The following is a 16,020-nucleotide window of genomic DNA, read 5'->3' as shown; positions in this document are numbered from 1 at the left end:
AGGACACTGTGTTTTTTGTTTTAAAGGACAAAGTAAAAAAGCAACAGTGGCAACCTTTTAAGAACATATGAAAAGCCTCCTCAATCAGGCCTATAGTCCATTTAGTCCAACTTCCCATTCTCACAAGGACGTATCAGATGCCTATGGGAAACCAACAGGATTTGAGCGCAAGAACAGCACTCTGCCCTCCCACTGGTATTCAGAAGCATCACTGCCTCTGACCATGGAGGCAGAGCAGAGCCATCATGCCAAGTAGCTACAAGTAGCCTTCTCCTCCATGAATTTGTCTAATCCTCCTGTGGGAGTGAGTTCCATAGATTAACTATGCCCTTTACAGGTGAAAGTTCCGCAACACTGATGGGACTTGAACTTGCTTATTTTCAAGCTAACAAATAGCTTACCAGCACAAACTTTTAAATGTCTACCCAGAAGCAAGTCCTCAGGAGTTCAGTGGGGCTTATTCTCATGTAAACTTGCACCTTAATTGTGGCCCTGGTAGGTGCAAGTATGCTCTCTGCCTGCTTGTATTATCTCCATCATCAGTTGTTGTTGTTGTTGTTAATTGAATTTATATACAGTGGTACCTCAGGTTACAAACACTGCTAACCTGGAAGTAGTACCTCGGGTTAAGAACTTTGCTCCAGGATGAGGACGGAAATTGTGCGCCGGCGGCACAGCAGTAGCAGGAGGCCCCATCAGCAAAAGCACACCTCAGGTTAAGAACTGTTTCGGGTTAAGAACGGACCTCCTGAATGAATTAAGTTCGTAACCCGAGGCACCACTGTACTGCCCTATACCCGAAGGTCTCAGGGCGGTTCAACTTGGGTTCTGCTTTTCAAAAACAAAGATCCTTCCTAAGCAGCTTATTCTCATAAGATTTCAAACCCCCAAAATATGGTAAAAGAACCACCACAAAATCTCATCAACAAAATCACATAAAATTAGAAATGTTAAACACCTAAAACAAACAGAACAGCATCATTATCTATTTGTCTTTTAAATGTAACCACCAGCCTAACATCTTGAAATCTCAATTGCAGCTCCATTTTGCCCTCCGCAAATGGATGCAGCCTCCTGCATATGTCAGACCCCCTAAGATAAGGGATCTTCGAGCAAACAAAAACCACTTATAATAATGTCTTGGCTCTCTGCACATGCAAAGCACCCTAGAGAACAATAGTACCATTCACAGAAGTAAGTTCTGTTATTGTCAGTGGGGCTCAGCTTGTAGACTGGGAGGGGTACAAATAAATTATTATTATTATTATTATTATTATTATTAACTACCCACCTGCAATAGGTGGCAGCCATGATGAACCCTCTGGGACCACCAAAAAGCCTTGAGGAAAGTCAAGGTAAAAACATTTGTGGGGTTGCATGCTTTCGAGTGTTAGACTACCCATACTGGAAATAGAATTAAAATAAACTCAGAGGCCGCTTATCCCAACCCACTTCTCAGAGCAGGAACTGCAATGGAAGGTGCAGCATTGCACCATCTCTGGCAGCTGGCCACCCAGCTTCTGTTCGGATACCTCCAATGACAGAGGGCCCACTCTGCTCCCAGACAGATGGTTCCACTACAACATCTCCTTCCATCTCTCAAGGCTTCCTCATCCTCTGCTTGACTGACTGTTCTTCAGCTCTCCCCTCTGCCTCCCTTGCAGCTCTTTCAAGGAAGGGCCTTTGCTCAGTGGCAGAGCCCCTGCCTCGCATGCAGAAGGTCCCAATCCCCAATGGCATCTCCCCATGGGAATGAGGGAGAACCCTACCTGAAACCCTGGGGAGCAGCTGTTAATCAGTGCAGACAAAGCTGAGCAAGATAGACCAAGAGTGAAACAACAACAACAACAACAACAACAACAACAACAACAACAACAACAATAATAATATATTTGTACCCTGCCCATCTGGCTGAGTTTCCAATCAAGTGTTAAAAACAATACAGCATTAAATATCAAAAACTTCCCTAAACAGAGCTGCCTTCAGATGTCTTTTAAAGAGAAGAGAGCTGCTTATTTCCTTCACAGGGCGGGCACCACTACCGAGAAGGCCCTCTGTCTGGTTCCCTGTAACCTCACTTCTTGCAATGAGGGACCCGCCAGAAGGCCCTCGGCGCTGGACCTCAGTGTCCGGGCAGAACGATGGGGGTGGAGACGCTCCTTCAGATATACTGGATCGAGGCCGTTTAGGGCTTAAAAGGTCAGCACCAACACTTTGAATTGTGCTCGGAAACGTACCGGGTGCCAATACAGATCTCTCAGGACTGGTGTTATGTGGTTAAGGCAGTTTGCTGCGACTTGCTTTCCTTACCATCCCAGTCATCCGCCTAGGTGATGCTCAGTGCTCTTTCTACTTCAAATGTGGCATCTGGTAACACTGGTGGGATACCTTTTGCGTTATTGCACCCTCTTGCCATCAGACATGAATTATTTGCCTCACTTCTGCATTTTAAAACCATCTAGCAGGGAGAGATGCAAGCCATGCCCCAACACCCAGAAGGGGAATTTGCAACAAACGTTGGCTCCATTTGGGAGCCTGGCTGAGCAGGAAAGTGACAGATTAAAACTGCTTTGAAATAACTTCGCCAGTTGACAGTGGAATGCAACATTTTAAATGTCTGGGAAGCATAGAGAAAATACTAGGTTAGGTTAGATGGGGGAGGTGTATTGCTGGAAAGTAACCATCTCTTGGATTTGCTCTGATGCCAATAGTCAAGGAACAGAAAACATCTACCCCGAAGTAGGCTCATCTTCAAGTTGCCACAAGGTTGCTTTTCACCATTTTAAAAAATGTAGTTTATGCAGTTATTTGGGTGTTCAAGATAATCTATCAAGATAATAATATATTGTTATGTATAAATGTAAAAACAAAGTGTGCAGCACATTCCATGCAGCATCTTAACTCAGAAATGTGCATATTCAAACGGGGGAAATAACAAGTATTAATTCTTGCTCAGATTAATTATAAGTAGGTGTGTGTATATATATGTATATATATATATATGGCCATTAGGTCTTAGTAAGTATGTGTGTAAATAAATGAATGGTCATTTTAATTCAGTGTTTCAATTTTTAACTTATTTGATAACACAGCAAGAATTTCAAATTATAATTATGAACATAGATGCGGATCTCTCGGTTTATTGCGGGGAAAGTGAGTAGCGGCAGCCGGAGGAAATAACAGTTCCTTTGGCTGCTAAAAGTAAAAATAAATAATGGATTAAATAACTGGAAAATAAGTGCTGTGGGCTTAACTGACTTTTGTTCTGTCTTTGAAGTTTCAATCAAAGTTCCAAAAAATAGCCCCCTCTCCTGCGAATCTGATCGCGACCCTCCCTCTGCAATCTCCATTCAGAGACACCCGGCAAGAGCCTCAATCAGAGGTTGCTTCAGAAGGATGTCTTTTTCGGGGGGCGGGGCGGGTGTTTAGCGTCCAATTAATACCCCCCCAAACTTGCCAAGACCTCGATTTTGATTTACACCTTTTCTTTCGGGATGGTGAGGAGGGGACACATTTAGTCAAGATGTGGCGTGGATTTTGGTGTCCCGGAAAATGTCAGATGATGAAGGCGAAGCCCAAGACCGGAGCGGAGTTGGTGGAGCATCACCTGAATTTTTCAAACCTGCTCGACGCCCTCTGATGCGCAGTGTTTTAAAGAACAAAGGCAGGGTTTTCAACTTTTATCAAATCTCTCCGCTTCCTCTATTACAATTTTTGTATTTGTTCTCTTCAAGAGCAAATCTCTTTCCGCATACCGCTGGAATTTAAGAATGTTCCGTTTTCCGCAGCGCGATTCTCGGTGCGGTTGCTCGGGAGCAAGAACCGCTGCGCTCCATGGAGCATTTTCCCCGCTCTCCACCCCGAGAATTTGCAGCCTTACGGGCAAATCCCGCGCAGGTTTTTACTTATAGGCGACTCCCCCGTGCCCCAGTGATATTTTCTCCCAGGTAGAGGGAGTGAACCTTGCAAGATCTCAGCCTTAAGATCCTCTCTGTCTCTCATAAAATCCCTGGCCGGGACAGCGGCGCAAGTATCTAGAGATAAGGAAAGAGCCAGATTGGAACCGAGAGCCGACCTCCGCCCCGAAGAGGCTGCTCGCCCCGCAGCTCTCAGAACCAAGATCCAGCCGCGACCCTCATTTGCAAGTTCCTTTGCTGGGAGGGAGAGGGGATTCATGGTAGGCTACCCCCCACTGCGGGTGGGCAGACACTGCCCAGCCAGGCGAGGTCAGCCTCCCGAAGGCGGGCAAGCGGGGCGGCGGGAGATGCCTTGCAATGGGACTCATTTATTCAGGTTCCTTAAATCACTCCAAACATTTTAGCACCATCTTCCCGCCGCCGCCTTGGCTTGGGGAGATCTCCTAAACCATCACACGCTCCCCATTATTTTTCACCCTAGCTAGTATGAGTTTTTAAAAACTGAAAGCACTTGCGCTGCGTAACTAGCAAACCGGTCTCGCTTCGAATCCATTTCGGCTCGAAATCTTGCCACGACAGTGCTTGTTTGCAAACACAAAACCGTAACGATTCCTAGCTTCCTCTTTCTTGTTTTTCCTTCCTTTTTCCTTCTGGTTCTCCTTACCCCGTTTTCGGGCATCTTTGGTTTGCGGGGTTCTTTTCCGTTTTTTTAGTCCGGGGCAATGCTATAACCCGGGCGGTTGTCCAGTGGCGTAGATTCCAGACACGCGACAGCGGAGGGCGGTGGGGGGTGGCAAATGCCAAAGACTGAGAAGGACGTTGGGATGAAGACCCCGATCCACCCACTCGTGAGGAAGTAAGACCCAGGAAACTCGACTAGCCTTTATTTTAGGAAACGCAACTGGAAGGAGAACTTCGAAAACCCGAGAATTTGACTAGATGTTGATGTTGTATTATTAATAGTAACAGATAAGTTGCCATCGGTCCTAGTCACCCTCAGAGTAGATCCACTGATATGAATGGACTCAGCGGTTGCATTTTGAATAGAAATTCGTTGAATAAAAAATAATGGTAACAGGAAAAACAACTGCATGTAAGTTCTTCTGCTCCGCTCGAACAACTGAGACCCGTTAGCCACGTCCATTCATTTCAGTGGATATAACTACTGTGGGAACAACAATAAAACAAAACAACTATTACTACTATTATTTTCGGTAAGGAAAGGTTTAAAAATCAGGCAGCTCCGCAGCGCTGTGATTTCAGCAACGCGCTCTGCAACAGAGCTCGCCTGCTTCGTTTTTCCCCTTCTGGAAAAGGTGACCCCCAGCGCGCGCCGTCCAGGGCGCCTTGGTCCCTCGAGGAAACCTGGTGCTGCGCGGCCGCCTCAAGGCGCATTAGGAGGGCAGCGCCTGGCGAGAGGGCGACCTCTCCCCCTTTCCCGAAGCGTCTGCCCCCAGAAAGGGTTTGCCCGCCTCGGACCTCCTCGACGGCAGGCCGGGAGGGCGCTGAGGGAGAGAAGGGGGTCCCAAGCCAAGGAATGGACAAAGAAGGACTTTCTTTTAGGAGGGCCCGATTCCATGGGAAGAGCCTTCCCCTCGGGGGCTGGGGCAAGCGCCCACCCCCAGTCCCCACCTTCCGCCCGCAATCCCAGGTTCCTTTTTTGATCCAGCGCCTTCAAACCCCGGAGTTCGGATTTGCTTGGGTGGGTCCGCTTCCAGCTCCTGGAGTAAGTCACAAAATTCGCCGACCATTATTTGGAAAAAGCAATGCAAACTACAATAGTTTGCAGCGCTCCCTGGCTACCTTGAAGCGGCGCGTAAAATTCCGTTTTATTTGAAAGGCATTTGAAAGCTATCAGGTGGGCCATTGGCCTGATCCAGCGGGCACTACTTCTGCTCTTCTTATGTTTATTTGAAATATATCTCGCTTTATAGCCCGAATAGGTGTTTTTATTGTTGTTGTTATTGTTGTTGTTATTATTATTATTATTATTATTATTATTATCTCAGCAAGTGCCATCGAAGGGTTCGGGATTCAGAGCATTCTGGGCCACTCAGACAACGTCTCCCTTCCTCTATTTAGCACGGCGGGTCCCGGGCGCCGAAGCAAAGGCGCCGGCCGTTTTTCCTTTACTCCAGAAGGGCGCCCGTTTCCCTGCCGAACATCGCCCAGCCCTCCTGATCTCATTTATCCTCTCAAAAACCGTAGTATTATAAAGCAAACCCATTGTGCGGAAGGGTATGTCAGTTTGAGAAAGCGGGCTGGGGGGCAAAGGCCGTTCCAAACGCGCCACGCAACCCGTCAAATCCAAACTAGGTAAAAGCGCGCGTAGGTTGTTTTTTTATTAAACCACACATACACAAACAAAACAAAACCTCACAAAAACTATTTGAGCGGGTCCTTCTCTCAGCTACAGAAAACGGTCGAGGCAGTTGGGGGGGGGGAGGAGGAAACGAGGCGTTGTTGTCCTTTGGCCTTGGCTGGCTTCACCGCTGCAGGAGATTTCCTGCTCCGCCCCCCTCGCCCCAGAGGCCTGTCCAGTCTAGCACTGGACTGAGAGGCACCGGATCAACTTCGCTGGAAGTCTCTTCCGCAGTCCTTAGAAAGGGGGCTTCGTCCGCCGAGCAAGGGGTGGCCCTGACCCAGAGACCCGGCGCCCACCCACCCCCGCCCCTTGATTCTTCACAGCCTCCTCAGTAAATTTCTGCGAAAGGGAGAGAAACCCCGGCAACGAATCTGGACGCACCCCACCCCTAGTGCTCGCCCTCGGGGGTCAGCCAGTTCACAGAACAGCCCTGGGAAGCGCTCAGGTGCCCTAGGTATAATTCGAATCCCCCCCCCCCCACTTGCCCAGAATAATCTACCCTTATTCAATCTCTTGGAGGGGTGTCTTTCCGCTTTTATCTATTCTTAGAAAGCCCCCCCAAAAAACCCTTCAAGAAAGAGACGGATTCGGATTTAGCTGCCCCCCCCCCCTTTCTACAGGAAAGTGCAGCTGCCCGCTTCGCTCACTCCAAACTCCAAATCTCTGGCCCGGGCGGACAACGAAACACCTGGAGACAATCCGAGATAAGGCCAAAAAGTGGACGTTTCTGCCTCCGCCGTCAAAGCGCACCCGCTTCCGACCTGCAGAGTTGCCCCCCTCAGAAAAAGGATGTTGGAGGCGGGCAGCTCCAAACCAAAACCAGCGCCCGCCTCCGCTCCGGAGTTACGCCTAGTCAGGAATCCGAGCGGGACTTCGTTTTCATTACCAAATCCTAATCTTAAAGGAAGGAACTGGTTTGAGATTGGGACGCCTGTTTTAAAGTTTAAATTTTTTAAATCCGGATTAATTAATCAGGATTAAGAACCAGTATAAATTAAAATCAAGCAAATTCGGAATCCTGCCTAACTGGGTGCGCGCGCCTATATATATATATCCCACACTTTTTTGGCCAAGATTTGGTGAGCAAAGACCAGAAGACTGAACAATTTGCACCTGAGTTAATGCTTTGTTCACACGTTCAGTTCGAGTCCTTCTTTAGGTACCAGTGAATGCATCATTAGCCGCATCCCGCAAATCGAGAATGAACGCTACGGGGCAAAACACCACAAGAAACCCAAGACTCTCCCATTCTCCAAAGCTGAGATAATTTCTCTCTGAAAGCTCCAGGCCCACCTCGAGTTCTTCCCAAGTAAACTTCGCTGCGCTGCATATGAAACCATCACTTTAAAAGTGATCCAGAGCAAACCCGCCCGGGCGTACAGGAGACCTTTCCAGAACATGCTGATCCAGCAACCAGGAAATTCCAAAGCAAGCGGAATCGCTACGGATTCGCCCTCCCTCAGTCCCACAGTTCCGTCCATCCCCGCGGCCTCTTGGAACCTACCTGAAATAGTCCCTTTTGCAATAGATTTCTTTGTTCTTGACGTAGCAGGTGTGCTGCCGGCGAAGCGAGGTCCGGCACACTGAACATTCCAGGCAACGCATGTGCCAAGTGAGGTCGTTCACCTGCGAGGAGTGGGGGGGGGGGGAGGCAAAAGGGACCTGAGATGAGGGCTGAGGGGTCTGGCGGTGAAAACCCCTGTCCGTCCACTGCCTCTACCCCACAACACACCTGCCCGCCAACCATTCCCCCTCTCCGCGGCTGCCCTTTACCTGGAGCAGGTACCGGTCCACAATCTCCACGCCGCAACTGAAGCAGATGTTCTTGGCCCCCGACGGCAAGGAGGAGGAGGCGGAGGACGGTGGGGAGCAGACGGAGGGTGTGGAGGGCGTGCTGGCGCCCGAGCGCGCCTCTTCTTTATCCAGGGCGCTCGGGAGCGCTTCGCCGTCCGGCTGGGCCTGCGGAGAGCGAGAGAAAACCAAGAGGCGTTAGACGGGCGGCACAGCTCCGCGGGAGCCCGACAGCGCCCAGCAGCCCAGGGCTCCCCTGAGAGACGGAGGACCAGCCTTCTCCCTTCTCCTTCCTTCCTTCCTTCTCTTCCCTTCCTTCCCCCATTTCTCAGTCTGCTGCGCTTCGTCCTCCCCGTCGGAAGCAGGCTTACCATTCGTCAAGGCGCGCGGTGGAGACGTTCCTCGCTGCTGATGCTGCTGCTTCTGAAACTGGCGGAAAGGCTCTAGCTGCGGGGCTCCATGCCCCCCCCCCTCTATATAAGCCCGCTCCAGACAATAAACCTCAACTTTGTAGTGGCCATAGAAACGGCGTCGATCAAAAAAGAGGGAGAGGGAGAGAGAGAGAGAGGGAGAGAGAAGGGAAAGAAGAAAGGTAGAGGCGGTAGGGCTTGTTAATGGAGCAATTTGCGAGGGGGGGGGAGAGGAAAGGAAAGAAGGGGGGTGGCTTTGAAAAGCGGCTCTCGAGGTAATCGCTGCGCTCCAGGCTCGCTTTGCCTCGCCAAAGCTGCTGCTGCAGCCGCGTCCGCGTCGTCGTCCTCCCTACGCCGCCCCGAAGCGCCTGCAATTAGCGCCCATGCCCAGCCAGAAAGGCAGCGTTTTTCAATCAGCCTCGCCGTCGGGTGGGCTGCGCAATAGCAGCGCCTGCCTGCCCCTTTCCTGCTCTTCTCTCTCCCCCCCCCCCACCGCAGTCGCACTTTCTCCTCCCTCTCCCCCCGAGCACCAAAGAACTGAGACCCCCACCCGCGCTCAGCAGAAAGAGGGAGGAGGCGACCTCGACCTCCCCACCACAAACAAACCCGTGAGAAGACTCTCCTTCCTCTCCCGCTACCCGAAATTTACCACCAACATTTTCCAACCGACACTCTCGTCCACGATACGATACGATACGCCGCCTACGCCGCCGCCGCCGCCGCGGAAGCTTCCAGAGGGCATTTTATTCTATTTTATTTACTCCTAAGGAGGCCCCTTTTGCTCTCGAGGAGACCATCCTCCCCAAGGCACTTAAAGCAGAAGGAATATCTCGAAACATGCCCCCCAGGAAAAGAGATGCAGGAGATGGGGAGATAGAGTCACCTGGGAGATCAGCGAGGGGATCTCACAATCTCTCTCCCCACCCCCGCAAAAGGCAGGGAAGGGGTTAGGGTGGGGGGGTCACATCTGTCCTCCTCTATAGAAGCTGGGGAGTCAAAGACGGGGGCGGCGGGGCGGGGGGTTGCAGTTAGGCCTCTTTTATCATTGTATGCTTCTTTTTGGGGGGGGAACAATCTCTCAGTCCCCCCCATCCCAAGCGAGCCTAGGTGTCATCCAGCTCAGGTGTATGGGGGGGGTACTGGCTCCTTCTTGCTTGAGGGATTGTGGACCTGGTTCTCAAAACTACGACCCCACCCCCAAACCAGGGTGGCACGTTTTTTCTCCCCCACTTCAGGACATTCATTTGCCCCCCCCCCCCGCTCTCCTCTCTAGAGTTTGCACGGGGCACAGGAGGCCCCCCTAGTTCCCCTCCCTCCACATGCACAGAAGGGGTCCTGTCCGCTTTTTCTGCCCCTCCCCACAATGCCATGCCTCACCTCAGTCCGCGACTGCTTGCCCTCGGACTGGGGGGTGGAGGTCTCATTCTTCCAGAACATGGACGGGGGCGGGTTGTTGGGGGGCACACGAGGAGGGGAGCTCCCCTCCGCAGCGGCCGCCCAGACGTGACTCACCCGAGGCGGCTGCTGGAAACAACTTTAATGTTCCTTCTTTAAAAAAAAAAAAGAAAACTAGGGCGCTCCCCCACTCCTGTTCCTCCTTCCTTTCTTTCCTGAAGCTAGACGGGGCGGCGAGAGCAGCAGAGAAGGAGCGAGACGGACCAGGATATCCCCGCAGGGCTCGGATCTTGCACGTCGTTGAATGAAGAGGCGCGCACGGAAGAGAGTGCCTCTGAGCATGTGCAGCGTTCTTCCTTCTCTCACCATGAAGGGAGCTCGCACGGAGGAGGGCAGTGAGAGAGAGGCTGAGCCCCCTAAGTCCCCTTCTAATAATTTAGGCTCACACACAAATATAAGTGAAAGTACTAGGATGAGCTGCGTGGACCAGAAGTTCTGGCTTGGGAATGTGGAGAGGGTTAGGGGGCTAGTGGGTGGCAAAGGATTTGGAGCTATGCTTTTATTTACTATTTGATTCATTATTTTAAGTGCCAACTTGAATAAAATATTGGGGGGCCGGGCGGTGGCAAGTAAGCTAATGCTATTCTTGCATGCATCAACAGAAGTAATAGCACCACTCTATTGGTGCCTCTGTCGGACCACATCTGGAATACTGTGTGTCTAATTCTGGGCACCACCATTTAGGAAGGATGTTGACAAACTGGAAGGTGTGCAAAGGGCAACTAGGATGATCAAGAGCAGGGGTCAGCAAACCTTTTCAGCAGGGGGCCGGTCCACTGTCCCTCAGAGCTTGTGGGGGACTGGACTATTTTTTGGGGGGGGGGGAATATGAATGAATTCCTATGCCCCACAAATAACCCAGAGATGCATTTTAAATAAAAGCACACATTCTACTCATGTAAGAACATCAGACAGGCCACACAAATAACCCAGAGACAGATTTTAAATAAAAGGACAAATTCTACTCATGTAAAAACACGCTGATTCCCGGACCATCTGTGGGCCAGATTTAGAAGGCGATTGGGCCGGATCCGGCCCCCGGGCCTTAGTTTGCCTACCCATGATCAAGAGTCTAGTTGAAGGAACTGTGTATGTTTAGCCTGGAAAAGAGGAGACTGAGAGGAGAATTGATAGCCATCTTCAAATATCTCAAGGGCTGTCACATGGAAGAGGGAGCGTGCTTGTTTTCTCCTGCTCTGGAAGGTAGGACCCAAATCAATGGCTTCAAGTTACAAGAAAGGAGATTCAAATCAAACATCAGGAAAAACTTTTCCATGGTAAGAGGTGTTGGACAGTGGAACTGTCTCCCTTGGGAGGTGGTGGACTCTCCTTCCTTGGAGGTTTTCAAGCAGAGGTTGGATGCCCATCGGTCATCGAAGCATCAGTTGAGAGTCCTGTATTGGTTGGACTAGATGACCTTTGCTGGTCCCTACCAACCCTATGATTCTATAAGCCCTGCCCCACATAACTGATCAAAAGATCCAGTGCACACACACCATTTGAATGACGATGTCCATGAACTTGAGGAGGCCTGACCCCCTCAAGTATTTTATGGTGTGTGTGTGTGTGTGTGTGTGTGTGTGTGTGTGAAGTGGCCTCGGTCCATCTCTCCCTCTCACCCAACAAAGCTGAATGTTAGATGACTCAGGACAGATAAAATTAAGTCCCTCTTCGTGCAGCACAGAGTTAATCTACGGAACTCCTTCCCACAGGACTCAGTGATGGCCACCAACTGAGACCATGGCTTCAAAAGAGGGAAAGAAAAGAAGAACAGAGCAGAAGGCTATGAATGGCTACCAGCCATGATGGCTCTGCTCTGCTTCTGTGGTCAGGGGCAGTGAATGCTTCCGAATGCCAGTTTCTGGAAACCACAGGAGGGGAGAGTGCTTCTCATGCTCAAATTCTGCTCATGGGTTTACCACAGGCATCTGGTTGGCCACTGTGAGAACAGGATGCTGGCCTAGATGGGCCATTGGCCTGAACCAGCAGGCTCTTCTGATGTCCTTATGTCATCTTACGTTAACTATCATGCTCCATCATGCAAATAACATGCTAATGTTCACTAGGCAGGAATCAAATGTGTTTGGGGTTGTTTGTGTGTGCGTTACATGATGCTTTTAACCACCAAGGCATATTACATGTCCTCACCCAGGGACCGGGCCCCAAGTCCTGTGAGTATTTGCAGGGACCGGGCCCTGAGTGCTGTGAGTATTTGCAGGGACCAGGCCCTGGCCATGCTTGTTTTGGAGGAAAGAAGTACAGGCTGGCAGGGGTCAAATGAGGTGATGTGCAGTAAAGGCTGTGGAAGAAGGGGATCAAGTTCACTGAATGTACTCTGTTAAAGGAAAGTATAATGGAAATGATGTATAGATGGTATTTGTCTCCAGCAAAACTAGCAAAGATTTACCTTAACAATGATAATTGATGCTGGAAATGTACAGAAAAAGAGGGTACCTTTTATCATATGTGGTGAACCTGTCCCAAGGTGTAAGACTTCTGGGAGAAGATTTATAATGAATTGAAAAAAAAATGTTGAAATATACATTTATCAAGAAACCAGAGGCCTTTCTTCTTGGAATAATAGGTTTGGAATTGCCCAGGAAAGATGTTAAACTATTTCCGTATGCCACAACTGCTGCTCCAATTTTATTAGCTAAGAATTAGAAAACACAAGAAGTACCAACAGTGGAAGATTGGCAGATGAAGATGATGGATTCTTGGGAGGTAGCCGACCTGACCAGAAGAGTCCGCGACCAGAAGGAGGAAGACTACCAGGAAGAATGAATGAAATTTAAAGATTATTTAATTAAATATGTTAAGTTAAATTAATTGGAGATGCTAAACTAGAAAGTAAAAAAAATATATATGTTAAGTGAATAAGTTAATTTTATAAGAATACTGGTTTTGAAAACCGTTAAAATTATATACACTGAAATTCAACCAGGGGGGATACGAGGAAGTCACTTAACAATGTTACTAAGTTTGGTTTGAATACGGTTGAGATTTATGTTTGTTTGTATATTTGTTTGTTTGTTTAATTTTTTGGGGAAAACAATAAAAATTTTGAGGGGAAAAACAAAAAAGAGGTGATGTGCTGCATCTGGAGGCAAACTCAGGAGGGCTAAGGTCTGCACTTCATTCTGGGTTGTTGCCACTGCAATGTTATTTCATGCCATGCTGTAACCTGTTCCTGTTCCAGTTTGGTGCAGTTATTCTGCATCCTGGCTTCCTCTGGTCCCTGACCTGTGATGGACTTGCTCCTGACTTTGGGCCCACCAGCTAGAAGGCTACCAGCATCACTGCCCACACCTTGGTCCTAGCGTACCAGTCCTGGACTCTTGCCGCCCATGCACCAGATTATGACACAAACAGGCCCGTGGTCCTCTGAGGAGCTCCACACCATGAAGCACGTCAGACGAGGGGAGGGTTGGAGCGCAAGTGGCACAGGTCTCACTCTGAAGCCAACCAAACGCTGGTCAGAACATATAATTGTGCCTGCCGTGTGGCAGTGCACCCTCTAGCAGCCAACCAGTGGAGTTGTTTTGGTTGGTTCAGAGGTTACTGACTCCCAGCGTGGGGGAGGGACTTTTGGAGCACCTGCTGTGACCAACTTGCTATGAGCTTTCAGTCACTCTACTGCAGAGTGATCTTGACTCTGCACCAGGGGTCAGCAAGGTTTACCTCGCCTGGGCCAGTTCACTCCAGCGAATATCCCTCTGTGGGCTGGATTGCATGTGCGCAGGAGCATGCGCAGCTGCAATTTCCGGCGTCTGGATAGACATGATTTCCGGTGTCTCCGACTGTGCAGACGTGATTTCCAGCACCACGGAAGCAAGTCTCCGAGCCATGCTGCACCAGTTTAGCACAGCACACAGGGACTCGCCAAGTGGGTGGCTCGTTGGGGGGGGGGCAGCTCGTGGTCTGGTTAAATGACCTCTGTGGGCTGCTTGTGGCCCATGGGCCTTAGGTTGCCTACCTCTGCTCTACACTGTTGCAGTTGAAGTACCCAGTGCCACTATTAAAGCATAGCTTTTTTTGCGGGAAATTCCCTTTTTCCAGCGCTGTTTCCCGCTGCTTCCCGCTGCTATCCCAGATTGTTAGATATCCTGTAGACTGTCCCCGGGACAGGTGCAATACTTATTGCAAAGCACTGGAAGACACAAGAACTACACACCCGGGAAGAATGGCAGATGAAACTGATGGACTACATGGAAATGGCAGAAATGACTGGCAGAATCCGAGACCAGGGAGAAGAGTCAATGGAAGAAGATTGGAAAAAATTTAAAGTATATTTAGAGAAATATTGCAAAATTAATGAATGTTAGAAGTATATTGGAATGAAGTTATATGGTTTTAGCAGAAGGGTTATTAAGAATTATATGAATATTAAGTGCTAATGTGTTAAACTGGAAAATTGAAAGTTAAATTGTGTTAAGATAAATTATAGAACAAAAATTGAAGAAGAGGGAAAGAATTTGTTGAACTTAATAATTTGAACTAGAATACAAAAAAGGGAGGTGCGAGGAAGTCGAGGAAATAAGCTAATGAAAGATTTGGATATAAAAATTTGGATGTGTGTTTTTGTTTTTTTCTTATGTTGTATTGCTGTATTGTTTTCTTTTTCTTTTTTATTGTCGATGTACTGTTCGTTGAATTCATGTATTGTTTTTTTCACTGTTTTTTTCTTTACAATTATAAAATATCTAATAACATTTTATTAAAAAAAAAAAAAGACTGTCCCCAGGACAGGTGAGGCTGCTGATCCCTTATTTTCAAATCTGAAAGTTGACAGCTATGCTTTGAGGATATTTTGTAGAATCAGTTTCACCTTATGCAGTCAGCTGATTTGGACAAGATATTGGTAGCAATGCATGCCCCCCTTGCTCTTCTCCCTCCTGGCTTATTAAATCTAGCGGGGGGGGGGGCTATCTGGGTGGGTGGGTGGGTGTCCTCTGCAGAGAGTTCAATCTTAGTCCTGCTTCTTGATCTCTCATCTGCATTTTATACCATTGACCATGGTATCCTCTGGACTTACACTTTGGAACTCACTGCCCATTGATATCAGGCAGATGATGCCTTTGCTGTATTTGTGTGTGTGCCTGCTAAAGACATTATTATTTAAAGACTATCCAGATGTTTAAAAAGCTTGTATGAGTTTTAATTTATTTTAATCTAGTCTACTGTAGGTGTGTCCCCCCTTATAATTTATTTTTTAAATTATTTTTAATAATTATAAATAAATAAGAATAAACAAATGCACCCCACCATCGAGACCATTCCATTGTAACTATCCAGCCTCCCAAAATTTCAACACCTCTTGTGATGGTTTGACCCTTTTCTGTTTTTACAGTACAAATTCCACAAACACCCTCCATATCTCCTCAAAATCATTTCTCCTGCATATTCCCCGTCTTACCTTAATGGCACATGTTAGTTTATCGTTAATAGCTATACAGTCATACCTCAGGTTACAGACGCTTCAGGTTGCGCGTTTTTGGGTTACGGACACGTTGAAACCCAGATGTACTGGAACGGGTTATTTCTGGGGTTTGGCGATTTGCGGATGCACAAAAGCGCTGAATCGCAACCCACGCATGCGCAGACACGGCGCTGTGGGTTGCGGACGCTCTGGGTTGCGGACGTGCCTCCCGCACGGATCATGTTTGCAACCTGAGCGTCCACTGTATCCCACACCTTCTTACCATTCCTACCATTCTTCCATTTTATATTCTGCTTGCCCCTTCCACTTCCTGGCTATAATAATTCGTGCAGCTATCAATACATTTGTGAACAGGTCCTTCACAGCCTGTGAACCTTCCACCCCATCATAAACTGATACCAATGCTACCTCTGGACTTTCGGTCAGCTTTAACCCTGTAATTTCTATTATCTCCTTAAACACCTTTTGCCAAAAAAAGGTTGTGCATATTTACACCCCCACCACAAGTACTGTGGTTTTAACTTTTTTGTATGTTGTTGAAAATTATTAAATGATAATTTTATTGTTTTATCATTTCACCAAGTTTCTACTGTCATGACTAGAATCTTGTTCTTTTCGCAACAAACTCAAATTCTCAGGATG

At 48.4% G+C, this 16,020-nt stretch overlaps 1 protein-coding gene across 6 annotated transcripts in view; it reads right to left on the bottom strand.

Moving 5' to 3' along the window:
* Nucleotides 1-10,204, bottom strand: part of LHX6 (LIM homeobox 6) — a 37,527-nt gene extending 27,323 nt beyond the window's left edge. Inside the window, exons 1-3 of one of the 6 annotated variants that reach the window (XR_014507087.1) lie at nt 9,861-9,935; nt 8,056-8,241; nt 7,787-7,908 (exon numbers count right to left, since the gene is read on the bottom strand). Coding sequence is in view for 5 of the 6 variants with exons in the window: in XM_083423133.1 (XP_083279259.1) it covers nt 7,787-7,908; nt 8,056-8,241; nt 9,861-9,920 (368 nt within the window). In the remaining variant the exon portion in view is untranslated. Of the gene's footprint in view, nt 1-7,786; nt 7,909-8,055; nt 8,242-8,444; nt 8,912-9,860 lie in introns of those variants that run through there. The other 5 variants (XM_083423133.1, XM_083423135.1, XM_083423137.1 and 2 more) reach the window with 5 other exon arrangements.
* Nucleotides 10,205-16,020: the final 5,816 nt, after the last annotated feature.

This window comes from Podarcis tiliguerta, assembly GCF_965153285.1.
Source record: "Podarcis tiliguerta genome assembly, chromosome: Z".
In the NCBI taxonomy this organism is placed as follows: domain Eukaryota; kingdom Metazoa; phylum Chordata; class Lepidosauria; order Squamata; family Lacertidae; genus Podarcis; species Podarcis tiliguerta.
This window is presented reverse-complemented; position numbering and strand designations above follow the sequence as displayed.